The following is a 13,606-nucleotide window of genomic DNA, read 5'->3' on the forward strand; positions in this document are numbered from 1 at the left end:
TATTTTGGCACCAACAACCAACTTTCGCTCTTTCTTTCCGCTCATCTTTCCGCTTATTTGAGCACATATCGGATTTCACGACAAGTTGTGCTTTCAGGGACAATCAACCACGATGCCTGTCCTCTCAGCTTGATCTACTTTGGTTTTGCTTTTTTTTTTTTTTTTTTTCTTTTCGATTCGTTTTGAAGCAGCGATTGCATGTTACTCAAAGCATACTTTAGGACGGAGCGTATTGCGATTTGGAACATCTCGACATGGAGTTACAGCAGACGTTCAAGGCACAAAGGTATGGAACATGTGCAGGTGGCCTGGCGCGAGTGGGCAAGTCATCGACCGTGGGATCATCTCCTCACTTCATAGCCAGACAGACAGACGAATAGCGATTGGTTTCTTTTACTGCTGGTATCTCAAAAGGTGGCCTAAAACGTGATTTTTGTGCCCGTGAACGAAACCGTAGCTTGCGCCTCCTTGGCTTTCTTCCTCGCTTCCCAACTGGGGTGAAGTGGCCCCTCGTTATCCTTTTTAGGAGGCGGCTTCTTTTCGAAAGACTGAGGTCTCTGGTCGTCTCTGCCTTGCCCCTGCCTGCCAAGAGGGTTAGACACACCCTTCTTCCAAGGCTTGCCGCCCTTGCCATCATCGGCCTCGACGGCTCCCTTCCTCATGTCCCAGCCGTCGTCCCGGCGCTTGCCATTCTGCTGCTGCGACTGCTTCTTGACGTGATTTGCCTTGGCGCCGTACTTCTTCTCCCAGATAGCCTGGCGCTGCTTCTGGCCTAAACGCTTCTTTGGGGGGGCGATGTCGATATCCGACGCCTCCGATTCGGAATTCGAGATGTAGCCGCCCATCAGCGAAGGCAGGAAGGTCGTCGCTCCGGGCTTGCCTGTCGGCTTCTTGGCCCTAGCCTCCTTCTTCCTGTGGCTTTCTGGCGGGGGTGACGGGGAGAGGGACACGTTGGCCGCGTTGATTCTTCTCTGCCGATCCGAGTCGTTGCCCTCGTCGTCGTCCCGATCCTCCATCTCTTCGTCCTCCTCGTCGGGGTTGCTTTCATCGTCTGCTGTGTCTCCGTCACCAACCTCGCCGAGGAGCGCCTGGTACTTAGCCCTCAGATCCTCATCCCCGCTCTCTTCCTCGTCTGAGCCACCAAGCATAGCCTCCATCTTCTCGAGCGCCTTCTCCTCATCCTCCTCGTCGACATCATCGCCATCTCCTTCGATCTCGGCATCCTCGGCATCACTATCGGTCGGGATCTCGTCGTCCATTTCGTCGAAGGGGTTTGTCTCCTCCTCCTTCTCAGCCTTAGAATGGGCTTTCGTGTCAGAGACATCCTCCGCTGCGTCCGTCTTGGCCCTCTTCGCCTCTCTGGGCTCGTCGTCCTTCTCTACCGCCTTGGACTCATTTTCAGCGCCCTTCTTGCCCTTCTTCTTCCTGTCCGGTATGGGCACGTTGAGGACCAAGCACACCGCTCGCACGGCTTTGTCGACGGCTTCTTTCACATGAATGCGGTTGAACAAGCCGCTGGTGACATTGTGCAGCGCCGCCTTCTCATCTTCCGATAATTCGGGTTTTGGAATGCCTTGCTTGACGGTTTCGGGTAGCGAGGGGTGCTCGGCGAGTTGCTTGATTTTGAGGAGGGCGGAGTTGAGGTGGGTGTCGGCGGTTTGTTGTAGGTCGAGAGACTGCGGGCGAAAGGTCAGCGTTTGTAATGGGATGCTAAAGGAAGCGGACTCAAGTGTAAAATACCTTGAGAACTAGCACCTCACGCTCCAATCTCTTGATCTTGTCTGGCGTAGACTTGTCGTCGCGCAAGCGCTTGCTGTACCTCTGGCGCTCGAGGCCTTTGGCGCCTTTCAGGGCGCGGAAAATCTCCGTTCTCGCTTCCGTGAGCTTCTGCTCGAGATCGCTCTGACGTGACCTCTTTCGTTTGACCATCGTTGCGGTTGCAATGCCTGTCGGCTACTAAGTAATGCGTCTGCTGGAACAGTTGCGATGGAATGGGACGGTGCAGAGCAAAAAAATTGTGGTCCACCTGCGCGATAAGGTCCACCGGATAACGCGCGGAAAGCTTCCGGGCTCGAGCGCCGCGTGGAGCTGGAGTTTGGTGCAGTGCCATTGGCCGTAATTCCGATTCCGCGCATTGTAAGCATTTCATTGGCTAAAATGCTTCCTATCAGCATGGATGACGTTCTTGGAGGGGTCGTCCTGTAGCACCCACCCCGCGGCCTTCGGGTTCTGGTGCAGCGAGCTGTACATATGAGGTTCGCGCTTGTGTAAGTCATTCACCTTTTCAACCAAACATCTTACAAGAAAAAGCCGTAAACATGTCGGGCTCGAGTCACACGAAAGATGACCTTGCGACCCTGGGTGCCGGCACCCTTTTCGGTGTCAATGGCATGGTTGCCGCCATCACCGGCGGCGGCTCTGGTGAGCTTGCCTAGCCAAGTCTTCCAAACCTCTTATCAAAGCTGACAAATTGTGCAGGTATCGGACTCATGATGGCCAAAGCCCTCGCTGCCAACGGCGCAGAGAAGATCTACATCCTCGGCAGGCGCAAGGAGGTTCTCGAAGAGGCTGCAGCGTCTGTTGGACCTAACGTCGTGCCTTTGGTCTGCGACGTGACTTCAAAGGACAGCTTGCGCGCGGCTGCGGCTGCGATAGAGAAGGAGTCCGGCTTCCTCAACCTTCTCGTCTGCAACGCCGGCGTCGGCGGACCTCAGGTCAAGGCTGCTCCGGCGGAGATGACTGCTGCCGAGTGGGCCGAGCAGCACCTGGCTCATGACACGGCCGACTACTCGCGCGTCTTCGATGTGAACGTGACTTCTGTCTGGTATACCACGATGGCGTTCCTGAGCCTGCTTGACTTGGGAAACAAGAAGGGCAATCTCTTCCAGAGCTCCCAGGTCGTCTCGACCAGCTCCATCGGTGCTTTCAACAAGAAAGCGCCGGGCGGTTGGGCGTATGGCCAGTCCAAGGCGGCGGCGACGTTGCTCATCAAGCATTTGTCGAGCAACCTGCCTCAATGGAACATTCGCGCCAATTGCATTGCCCCTGGATGTAAGACATTGGAACGAAGCCCTCTTTGACGTTTTCTACGAAAGCTGACGACCCCTGTTCTCTAGTGTTCCCAAGCGAGATGTCAGCTCCCATCGCCAAGCTTTACAGCGCAGACGGAAGCGTGCCAAAGGAGATGGTTCCCATGCAGAGGATGGGAGACACCCAGGACATGGCTGGCGTTATGCTCTATCTTGCTTCTAGAGCGGGTGCTTATTGCAACGGATCGGTCATCACTGTTGACGGCGGTAGACTTGGAAACTTCCCCACGACGTGGCATGCCTAGACGGAAACAATCAGCTTTGTAGAGTAAAACGCTTGACGCTGTTTACCAACGGGCAGTAAAGAAATCAGTGTGAATGACGAGAATGACCAAAGTCAGTCCGCAGATGAGATGTTAGGCGTGCCATAAGAATACCAGGAGAAATACTGTCTAGGATGTCAGCTTCGCTCTCTCCTTGAGTCAACGCCTCGAGAAACAATTGTCTCATCATTCGGTGAATGTCTTGGTGACCGGTGAACCCCACTCTCGCCGATGCAAGGATACATACCGGCGTTTGTCAAATTCGCTTTACTCTTAAATTTCACCGCCCCGAAATCTCACCTTACCAAAAGTCAACGCTCACCTGCACCCACAGACATTGTTGAGCTGCGCACAGTCCTCACCACCACAACTCAAGAGGCGCACACATAATAAGTCTTGACACTTGTTTGTTCAATTTCGCGTGGGGGTTTACAACCCCCGTGCGTTTGTTTGACGATGTATGTACGTCTGTCTGTTCAAATGGTATAAACCCAAGCAAATAATACTCTTTGCCTCCCCCATGAAAATGCCAGCATTACGCCCATAGCGCCGTGTGGGAGAGAGACTGATTAACAGAAGGCAGAGCGCCCGAGAGGAAAAAGGATGATCGGGGACGGCTTGCTTCTGTTGCTGCTCTCCAAAAAAAGGAAAAGATCACTGATAAGAGAAATATTCCCCAATGGGAAGGGGAGGTTGTTGTCCATTCCGAGCGAACGTCGTGTCGTGCATCAAACATTTATTTGGTGATGAAGCCAAGGTAGTCGGCGACGATCAGCGTTACCATGCTGTGGGACGCACTGTTAGCACACAGGGATTCTGACGGGGTTGATAAAGTCCACTTACGCATGGGGAGCAATGCGGACATAGTATGTGCCGAAACCGCGGTAGAAGCGCATGACGCCCTCCTGCTTAGCAACCTTGGTGAAGCAGTCCGCCATGGACTTGTACGGGAGCTTGCCGTCGGGGCCCTTGGACTGCTTCTGAAGGCGAGTCTTGACGAAGTCGAATGGCAGAGAGAAGAACGAGGCGAAGAAGCCAGCAATGGCAGAGGCAGTCAGGGTCTGGGCCTGGGCAGACATTTGGGTGTTTTGCTTGAGCTGGGACTTGGCCTCGCTGAAGAAGGCGAGCTGACCGAAGTTGAGAGCCATGGCACGGACGACCGTGGGGGCGGCGCCGGCCCAGAGGGCGGTGACACCCTCCGACTTTGCGATACTGGTGAGGGCGTCAATGACGCTCTTGTAGTTCTTGCGCTCAGCCAGGGGCTTGAGGCCATCGCTCTGCATGCGGATCAGGGCCAAGTCGGCCGGGTTGCCAAGCATGGCGGCCAGACCTCCGGCAGCGAGGCCGGCGGTGGCACGTTCCTTGAAGCCAATGGACTTACCCTGCTCCTTGGCGCGGGTGCCGAGCTTGCCCATGAAGGTGTCGAAGAAGCCCAAGCGGGCCGTGGTGTAGACAGCCTGACGGAGGAGACCAGCGGACAAGCCGGTATAGAGGTCGAGTGCCTTGCCGCTAGCAAGAATTTCTCTTGTGACGGACAAGGGAGTGGGCTTCGGGCCGCCGGCGACACCCTCGCCGGCAAGCTGGATGCGGACCTTGATCATGTCGACGGGCTGGATGACGGTGGTGGCGACCATGCCACTGATACCGCCGTTGATGAAGGGCAAAGCCGCCCGCATCAACGGGGTGTGGAGGAAGTCGTTGGCGACGGCGACGGAGTCGGACTTCATGACTTCGGACCCGCGGGTTCTAGCTGCCTCAGCTGCCTGCTTGAAGGTGCTAGAGCTCATGGTGGTCGAGATGTATGTTACTGCAGCACGAGGGCTTGCAGTGTTCGATTCGGTGGTTGTTGTAGGAGGCGCCGTGTACTGACTGCTTCGGGACAGCCAAGTGTTGTCAAGTTAGGATGGCAGGAGAGCTACGGATGAGAAAGAGAGAGGCAACTAGTCAGCCCAAGTCCGGACCAAGGAGGTATCAAAGGTAGCTTTATAGAACAAGAGCTCGCATCCTCCCTCCGTGCCTGTCAGTGCCTTGTGTTAGACACGCCCCCGGCATCGAATGCCAGAAGTGGTGGGGGTCCAACAAAAGCATGAGACGGGACGCAAAGACGCAATTCCACGTCTTGACGGCGGCAGGACCCCACATGCATGAGAACGGGCGCACAGGTGGGCAAGGTACACAGCTATGTGGTGTAGTAGATTTCAGAGATGCAGGCGTCTGTAGCTGTAGCGTGGACGTGATCCAGGCCGAACGCGATGCCGCGACCGAGGCGACGGTCCGGGTCGCATCGGCCTCGACGTTGACGAGGCGGTGGGGGCGGGGGGGTATGTCATCGGGAAAGATAGGGACGGGTGTGTGTATTTGGGCCGTGGTTAAGGTAGCCCGTCCCATGTAAGTCCTCGGGGACGTTCAATAGGGCGGGCTCCACATCCGGCCGGCGACAATATCGAGTGAGGAGGGTGGGGATTTGGGATTGCAGTGAGCGACTAGACACCAACTAGGCAATGTGGATTGGGGAGTCAGGGAATGAGAGAAAGAGACCTAGAACGAGAGAGCGAGTGAGAGAGCTGAGACGGATGGACCAGGATTGGTGACGGGGATTGCGCGCTACGCACAGCAGACTGCCGGCCGGCCTGCAAAGAGACAAGCCGCAGCGGGGGTGGGGTTGGGGGGAAGAACAGCCAGGACAAGTGTGTGTGAGTGTGTGTGTGTGTGAGAGAGAGAGAGAGAGGATGCGATTGGGACTAGCTCGGCGCCCTTGTTGAACGCCTCGCGTCCCCAATAAAAGTTGCGCAAGACATTGAGACATTGAGAGAAACGGTAGCTTCGCCTGACTTACAGAGGTAGGTAACTGCGTCTTGTAAGCAACAGTTTCGACGCAGAGTTCGACACCGTCAATAACACTGACTGTGGGTGTCGCCGCAACTGGATATGGATGGAGTGTGGTTGGTATAGGTCGCGTGCCTCTAGGGAAGCAATGAAAGCGAGGAAGGCGGGGTTTAAGGATGTTTGGAGCTGGCAGCTGGAGGAAGAGGAGAAGGAGGGGAAAAGCTGATCCAGCAAGCCACCGGACAGTCAGGCAAATAAGAGCAAGTTGCGGTGCGGTAAGTCGACAACAGTGAGCTTGTGAAGACGAAAAAGCCGGAATGTTGGAAACAACGTAGTTGCCTTTGCCTTTTCTTCGTAGGGGCGCCTCTTTCGGGAACGGTCGGTAGCTTAGATGGAGATGTCAGGTGCTCTCGGGACGATCAAGGTTCGGCAGTAGCAACCCCAGATGAGTCTAGTATGAGAAGTCGGGTAGAGGCCGTTGATCACCAAGCAGTAGCCTTACTTGGGGTTTGGAGTAGACTGAAGAATGTAGGTGCTGGAGGAGGAGGAGGAGGACCGAGGCTCGACTCGTTCAAGGTAGACACCGTCTTCAACAGACGACGGACAATGCAAAAGCTGGTGGTGGAATTAAGGCAGCACTCGTCACGGGGGAGATGGGTGTGCGAAGGTTGGACACGGCGTGCGGAGTTGAGGCAGCCGTGGTAGTGATATTTATGAGAGAGACACATGCCTTGATGTGCCACATAATGGTGGTACCTTGACCATGCCATGTCTCCGAGTGCAAGTGTACATTGGGTTGATACACGGCGGTGATGAGGGCGACATGTACCTTTGGCTCGGTATCCGATGTCAAATGATTGGCGCTTCACACAGTCAGAGAGCCAGAGAAGCCGAGCAGGCCCAGCAAGAACAAGCCAGCTCCAAGCTTGAAAGCCCCCCAAGCCTCCCCCAGCCCCGAAGGTGTTTTCACAATCTGGGGGTAGGGGAAAAGCTTCCCACCCTCCCATCCAGACGCCGCTGTCCCTGGCCACGTCGAGCGCGCCAATGAGGATCATGGGATTTCCAGCGGGAAGACGTGGATGCGAAGCCAGGCGCATTGTGTGTCGCGTCGCTTTGGTGCCGTCCGGATGCGGGGTATGGGTTTCGGCACACCTCATTCATCAACGTGACGGAGGGTGGAAGAGGGGGTTTGCTGGGAGCTGGCTGGCTGGCTGGATGAATGGATGGATCAAGGGAGGGATCGAAGACGGGAAGGGTTACAGGGTCGAATGGATGGATACCTGGGGGAATCGCTCGAATCTCGGGGAACAGCAGCAGCAACAGCCCGTCGTCGACAACGAACGACGAGCTTGACCCGTTTCTGCGTGTGCAGATCGAGGGAGTATCGATGGAGGGTTGGGGACAGCGGACGGTAGCTGATGGGCCGGCAGGACAACGTCACCGGTGCCATTGAGAGAGGAAATCTCCTGATAATGCCAGCATTGGGGCAGACGAACGGACGACGGCCACAGCTGCTCTCCCCCAAGACGGTGGGCGGCAGGCTTGCACCGTCTGAGGATGAATGCACCCCCTGCGAGGACGGCAAAAAAGAGCAACAGCAATGAAACGGATGTCGATCGCTGGCTGAGCTGACTTAGGCAGTACCTAGTTGGATCGCTTGGTGGTTGGCGCTGGCGATTCCATGCGATTGGATTGCTCCGCCTCCCGCCGACACGGCCAATGTCTTGTCCGCGGACGAGACTTGGGCGGGTGTTTCGTTGTTTTCTTGGTTACGGACGTCGAAAGTCCACTGCTGGATAACTGGAGTTGGGTGCATGTCTTGTTGATCGGCCTTTGTGGAGAGACATGGAAACGGGATGCCATGTGCGAGGTGCGAGGTGCGAGGTGCGACGGGTGCATCCCCAACGCGCAGCTCTTCCCTTGGTGTTCTTGGGCTCTCCCCCTTGGTCCTCCCGAGAAGAGACGAGAAAGCCCCGACGATGCCGATCAAGCCGTTGGAATAGATCACCAGGTGCTTTGAAAGTTGGGGTAGGCAGCTGTTGGCCAGCACGGTCGCGTTCAGAAGCTGAGGTGCCTTTCTGGTCTCGCTCCACTATGCAGTAGATGGGCGCGTTAAGCATGAATAACACGACGGGAGGGAGGTTAAGGCGGGCGGCCACTTTGGTTAGGTTGGTACAATGAATGACATTGGACGGCTTGGGATTGGATCTGGCCAAGGTAAGGTAGGTGTGCAGCACTGGGGCGGGTTGCGCTGTAAGTGCCCTGCTGGACCGGACTGGACTGGACTGGACTGGACTGGACTGGGAACGGCTGCCCTACGCAGTACCTAGGCCGGGAACCGCCTGCCTGCCATCTGCTGCGAGAATGCGGGGTAGTGGCACACATGCCATCGAGACCCACTATCTCGCTTACGTACACCCACGCTAAGAGAGCCGCCTATCGATAAAACGAAAACACCCGCTCTGCTGCCGAAGTGTTCCGTGCAGTCCAAGCCCAGACCCTGAGGTGGCCGGCCCCTCTGCCTTAACAGCTGACCACTCACCACCATCATATTGTCTTTACCACCAATTCCGCATGCACACCTACTAAGCACGTAACGATTGGACATCCTCGGCCACCACACCTCCACTGACCTTGGCTCACCGAGGACGTCCAAGGTGACATGTTTCCAACGCCCGCGTCCCGTTGAATTTGCCGCTCACCTCGCACACCTCGCACACCTCGCTCATCGTGTCTCACCGAACGGCGGCCCGTTGAAATTATTGGGAGACGATCCGACCCTTTGTGTGTGTGTTGTTGTCTCTTTGGCCCCCAACACCCGCGCTATTCCCGGCCCATACGCGATATCTTCAACGCCTCTCGTCACTGGCATGCAGCCTGTGAACCTGTTGAGCCACCTGGGAGTACTCAGTAGCCCTACCGGCCTTTGCGGCCCCAACGAACCGAAGCCGTCTTGGGTCGGTGAGCTAATCTCGGCCCTCAACCACGGCAATGTTGCGGCCGTCGGGACCACCGCGGGAACACTGAACCACCACGCATTGCATGCTTCCACTCCATAGGTGTACGCATCCCCTTGCAGACTCCCCAAACTCTATTCCGTCCATCAACGATAATCTTCGGCTATCAAGAGACGAGAATCAACAATTGAGGCCTCCTCTTCCAATCATTCAGCCACCCTCCCCCCGGTACCGCCGCGGGAACTCGCGGCCCAAGACACCATGTCTCTGTGAACAACACCAAACACAGCAAGGGTCCAACACATCTCATCTCCCCAAAAAGACATTGCTAAACCTTGGCTGTCAACCTCATGTCGGCGTCTTCAACATTTTCGCCGTAAAAGCGAAGACGCGAGCTGCTGGCAATAGCCTCATCATCACCCGTGCGTCATGTCACCGACCAGGACCTTGCATCAAGGGTAGGTGGGTAGACCGTAGGTAGCCAGGGTGCTGCGTAAAATTCCCGGGAGCTCGGTTCGCGCAAAGCCACTGGTGGAAAAACGACAAATCCTCAACTCCCAAAATCCATGTTTGCTAATCGTCTACTCCCCGGAATTGTCTCTGGCGAATCCGGTTCCGCGCCCAGCTCATTCCGGAAATACTCAAGGCCTCACCTGGAAATTTACTATGCACCTCGGTCTTTTCCTCCCTTCCTACAATTGTGTCACTGGCCTGTCAAGCCAGGAACCTAGCCCGAACCTGCGCCTGTGCCCCATCCCGCGGGATGACGCTTGTCCGTCTTAAAGAAGGCTGCGCTGGGATTGGTCATGGAAACGTCCACCGTCCACCGTCCATCGTGGCGGTCCAGCTACATTTCCACACATCCCTGTCTCGGAGGGTCCCCTTGAGCTTGGATCGAAGAAACTGACGTGGTGCGGCTCGTCGTCGAACTCAACACAAACATCACCCGTTTTCCGGCTACTCGTCCCCGAGAAGCCGGCTGCAAGACAGTCTAGACAACAGCTCGGTTATCACAGCCCACGCAGACCCCTGCCGTCTGACCTCGACGACCCATGGGATGACTCCCAGATCGGGCTCCAAGAGGACCAGGTTGTCAGGAAGCCCAATCGCGACACCCTAATCAGACTTCCTCTCTCTCTCTATCTGACCCACCCACCAACCCGGATGCTCCCGCGCCTTTGGGAACCTGAGCCGAGAAGCCTCTCCTGTGCTCCCCGGTGGCTGGCCCGCATTCCGGCTTCACCTTGCGACGAGAAACACCGTCACGACCTGATGCGGGCTTTTCCACAACCGGAGAAGCCCTTCTTCACCCTTGCTCGTTGAACGCTGTCAAGGATCTCGGCAATGCCACACCGTATTCTCGCGAAGTCGCGAAACTCGCTCACCACCAAGGACGGCAAGGAATAGATCGCTAGGCGGATGCTTCCCTTCCGGTGGATGGACGGCGACTGGGTTTCCGCTTAACAAAGCCGACAGGCCACGAAACCCCCCGGATCTCGGCCTCGCGGGACGCACTTTTGTTGCCGACTAACGTAAGTTACACGCGAACACGGTGGTTGCGCGGATATCGCGTCGGTATTCATAAGTGAGGGAGAGCACGTGGTGGCATACATGGCTCTGCGAGTTCAACTCCCACGGCCAAGCGCCTTGATGGAGTGAATGTGGGCTATCGCTTGATATGTTTGTCACACGACTTCGCAGCATGACTCCTATCAACTTCCTACAGGTGTTGGTATGGGGTTCTATACGCTTCTCGCAGCACACAGCATTCGTCTTTCAGAAGTCGACGTCTCTCTCGATCCCGGCCTTACGTTTGTAGACCTGTCAGGGCTATCTGACATACCACTGCTCATGCCGAGGATTCGCCTTGGAATACTGATCCCACTGCCATCGCTTTGTGTGCAATGGCTTTTTAGTTGACTTGACCTGCCACCCGTCAGACACACCTTAACCCTGAGGATTCGTTTCTTCAGCGTGCCATCTCAGCAAACAAATCCAGCTACAGAAACGCAGGGCATTAATGCTGATACGTGATCACAATACGCTGGTGCTCGGTCTCTTGGGAGGATGATCAGAAGTTGGGAGATGACGACATTGCATATGCTAACGCACGACAAGCCCCTGGCTCAAGTGGACGCGATTGAGCATTATGGGCACACCCTTCGAGCCATGTCTTCTACAATGACCAAGAAGGGTCGCCCTGCCATGTAGATGCATGCTGAAGCTAAGCCAGAATATCAAACCCGTCAACCGTGGCTTGTGAGTGTGTAGCCTTTGCTTAGCATTGAGCAGTGGAAACGACGTGGCGGAAGCATAGCCTGAAATGACATCCTCACTTGCAGCACCAGTAGGACGTCACACCGGCAAGCCCAGCGGCAAGGCGCGTGGAGGACAATTGTGCCTGGCAGGAGGAACACTTTGCCAAAGACTGACATGTCACCAGGGAAACATGGAAGACAGTCACAACGATGCACACAACATTACTTCTTATGACAGAGACATCACAGGAAACATTTGTTTACGTGGAGACCAAGATGTTAGCCAATGTCAAGGAAGGACGGAGGGGGAAAGATAGACTTGCTCACCTTTTTGGTTGCATCATGCATCACAAAGACAGGATGGCGTGCAGCCAAGTAGTCAGTCATTGTCAGATCATATTGAGAGTGCGGGGTATCTTACCTTTTGATTTGAATCGTGTCAAAGTCAGGATGATGGACAGTCGAGTAGTTAGTCCAGGTCAAGGAAGAGCAAGATTGGAAAGAGATAATTGCTCACCTTTTGAGATGCATGATTTGCCCCGAGTGTGTGAGCAGTCAAGTGGTTAGTCGATGTCAAAAGAAAATGGAATGGGAAAGTATCTTACCTTTTCTTCTTTTTGATCGCAGTCGAGTTGGCGGTCTGGGTTAGTACAAGCATGTCATGTCACACGAGGGAAAGAGAGATCCCTTACCTTCTTGGAATGTCGAGAAGCCTCATTGTGAGTGTGAAAATGCACAAGTGGTTAGCCAATATCCAAAGGGAAAAAAAAAGAAATGGAAGGGGGAAATATCTTACCTTTTGTTGTGAGATCACAGTCGAAGTGGCGATCTAAGTTAGCACACACATATCATGTCACACGAAGAGGAGAGGGAGAGATGACTTACCTTTTTCAATGAGGCGAGGAAGATGACACGTCGAGAGGAGATACCAAAGTAGTTCAAAGAAGCCCAATGACTTCCCAAACCAGAACATCTAGATAAAAATGAAGCTCGAGAGTCGATGCAATGCACTGCGGTGACTCCCGAACAGAAAGCTGAATGAAGTGCGTCGAGGCAAAGGCTTCAGCGGAGGAGACGGTTCGTACGCCGATTGATTCGAACAACTCGCTTAGGACGAGGGGGAGGAGGAGACGGAGGACGCGGTGAAGAAGGAGCGAGGTAGGGACCTGTGAAAGAGGGAGGTTCCCATGAAGGAGGGAGTGACTTGCCTGACTTGGAAAGAATATTGGATTGAACGTTCCGAGCAAACCGTTGCAGAACTTCAATGTCCTCGTCGCGGAGAGGAGGCGAAGGAGGACGCGGTGAGTCAGGGGCGAGGTAGGGACCTCTGAAAGAAGGTGGTTCCCACGAAGGAGGGAGGGACTTGCCAGACTTGGAGAGAATGTTAGTTTGAACGTTGCGAGCAAACCTTTGCAAGGCCTTGATGTCCTCGTCTCGGAGAGAAGGAGAAGCAGGAGAAGGAGAGGACGCAGAAGCAGAAGAAGGAGGATCCGACTCAGCAACAGCAGAAAGAGAGGATGTAGAAGCAGAAGCAGAAGCAGAAGCAGAATCAGGATGGTCCCACTCAGCAACGGCAGAAGGAAGGGCCAGCACAGGTGAGTGCGTAGGTGAACGAGTGTAAGAGAAGGAAGCGTCCGAAGCGAAGACAGTCGGTTCGAAGTCGATTGAGATGGTAATAGGCGTAGGGCTCCATTCTGAGTAGTCGTATGACTTCTCCGGGGTCGTGGGATTCTTGGGGGTCGCGGGTCGAAACGTCATGCCGGCCGCCAACTCCTTCAGCTGAGCGAGTTTGATTGCCACAAGGCGATCGCTCTCGGCTGCCTTTGCGAACATAGCTGCCATGTTACGATCGATGGTGTCAGGGCTGCGTGGAGGGGGGTGGGCAGAACAAGAGGAAGGAGAGGGAGAAGGAGAGGGAGAAGGAGAGGGAGAGGGAGAGGGAGAGGGAGCAGGGGAAGGAGACGGATTGGGACGAGAAATCAAACCTCGTTCATGTAGAGCGCGCTGCTGATCCTCGACGCGGGACATGAGTGCATCGAAGGAAGGAACAGGAGAAGAGACGGTAACGGAGGGAGAAGCAGGACGGGGAGAAGAGATGAAGGGATCGGTAAGAGACTGACCAGCCTGATCAGAAGAGATGAAGGAGTCGAGAGTGGGAGAGCGAGGAGGAAAGAGAAGACGACGAGGGGTGCGAGGCGGGGAAGACGAGATCT

The 13,606-nt window shown here is 55.3% G+C and overlaps 4 protein-coding genes across 4 annotated transcripts; 1 reads left to right on the forward strand and 3 right to left on the reverse strand.

Annotated features, from left to right (window-relative positions):
- Positions 1 to 419: 419 nt before the first annotated feature.
- On the reverse strand, positions 420 to 1,929 carry bud22 (the record flags this gene model as incomplete). The annotated part of the gene is made up of 2 exons (XM_036646288.1): positions 420 to 1,676; positions 1,741 to 1,929. The coding sequence occupies 2 exons, from the start codon at positions 1,927 to 1,929 to the stop codon at positions 420 to 422; spliced, it is 1,446 nt and encodes a 481-aa protein (XP_036488633.1).
- Positions 1,930 to 2,318: 389 nt separating this feature from the next.
- On the forward strand, positions 2,319 to 3,334 carry SAT3-0 (Short-chain dehydrogenase/reductase SAT3; the record flags this gene model as incomplete). Its single annotated transcript, XM_036646289.1, has 3 exons — positions 2,319 to 2,421; positions 2,479 to 3,051; positions 3,117 to 3,334. 3 exons carry the CDS (start codon positions 2,319 to 2,321, stop codon positions 3,332 to 3,334), a joined length of 894 nt encoding a protein of 297 aa, XP_036488136.1.
- Positions 3,335 to 4,088: 754 nt separating this feature from the next.
- Positions 4,089 to 5,139, reverse strand: mic-33 (putative mitochondrial 2-oxoglutarate/malate carrier protein; the record flags this gene model as incomplete). The annotated part of the gene is made up of 2 exons (XM_036646290.1): positions 4,089 to 4,137; positions 4,196 to 5,139. The coding sequence occupies 2 exons, from the start codon at positions 5,137 to 5,139 to the stop codon at positions 4,089 to 4,091; spliced, it is 993 nt and encodes a 330-aa protein (XP_036488135.1).
- A 7,316-nt stretch (positions 5,140 to 12,455) lies between these two features.
- Positions 12,456 to 13,226, reverse strand: CGCS363_v014442 (uncharacterized protein; the record flags this gene model as incomplete). The annotated part of the gene is made up of 1 exon (XM_036646291.1): positions 12,456 to 13,226. One exon carries the CDS (start codon positions 13,224 to 13,226, stop codon positions 12,456 to 12,458), a length of 771 nt encoding a protein of 256 aa, XP_036488134.1.
- Between the last annotated feature and the right edge of the window lie 380 nt (positions 13,227 to 13,606).

Source organism: Colletotrichum siamense, assembly GCF_013390195.1.
Source record: "Colletotrichum siamense strain Cg363 chromosome Unknown KSG_Cg363_contig10, whole genome shotgun sequence".
Classification (NCBI taxonomy): Eukaryota; Fungi; Ascomycota; class Sordariomycetes; order Glomerellales; family Glomerellaceae; genus Colletotrichum; species Colletotrichum siamense.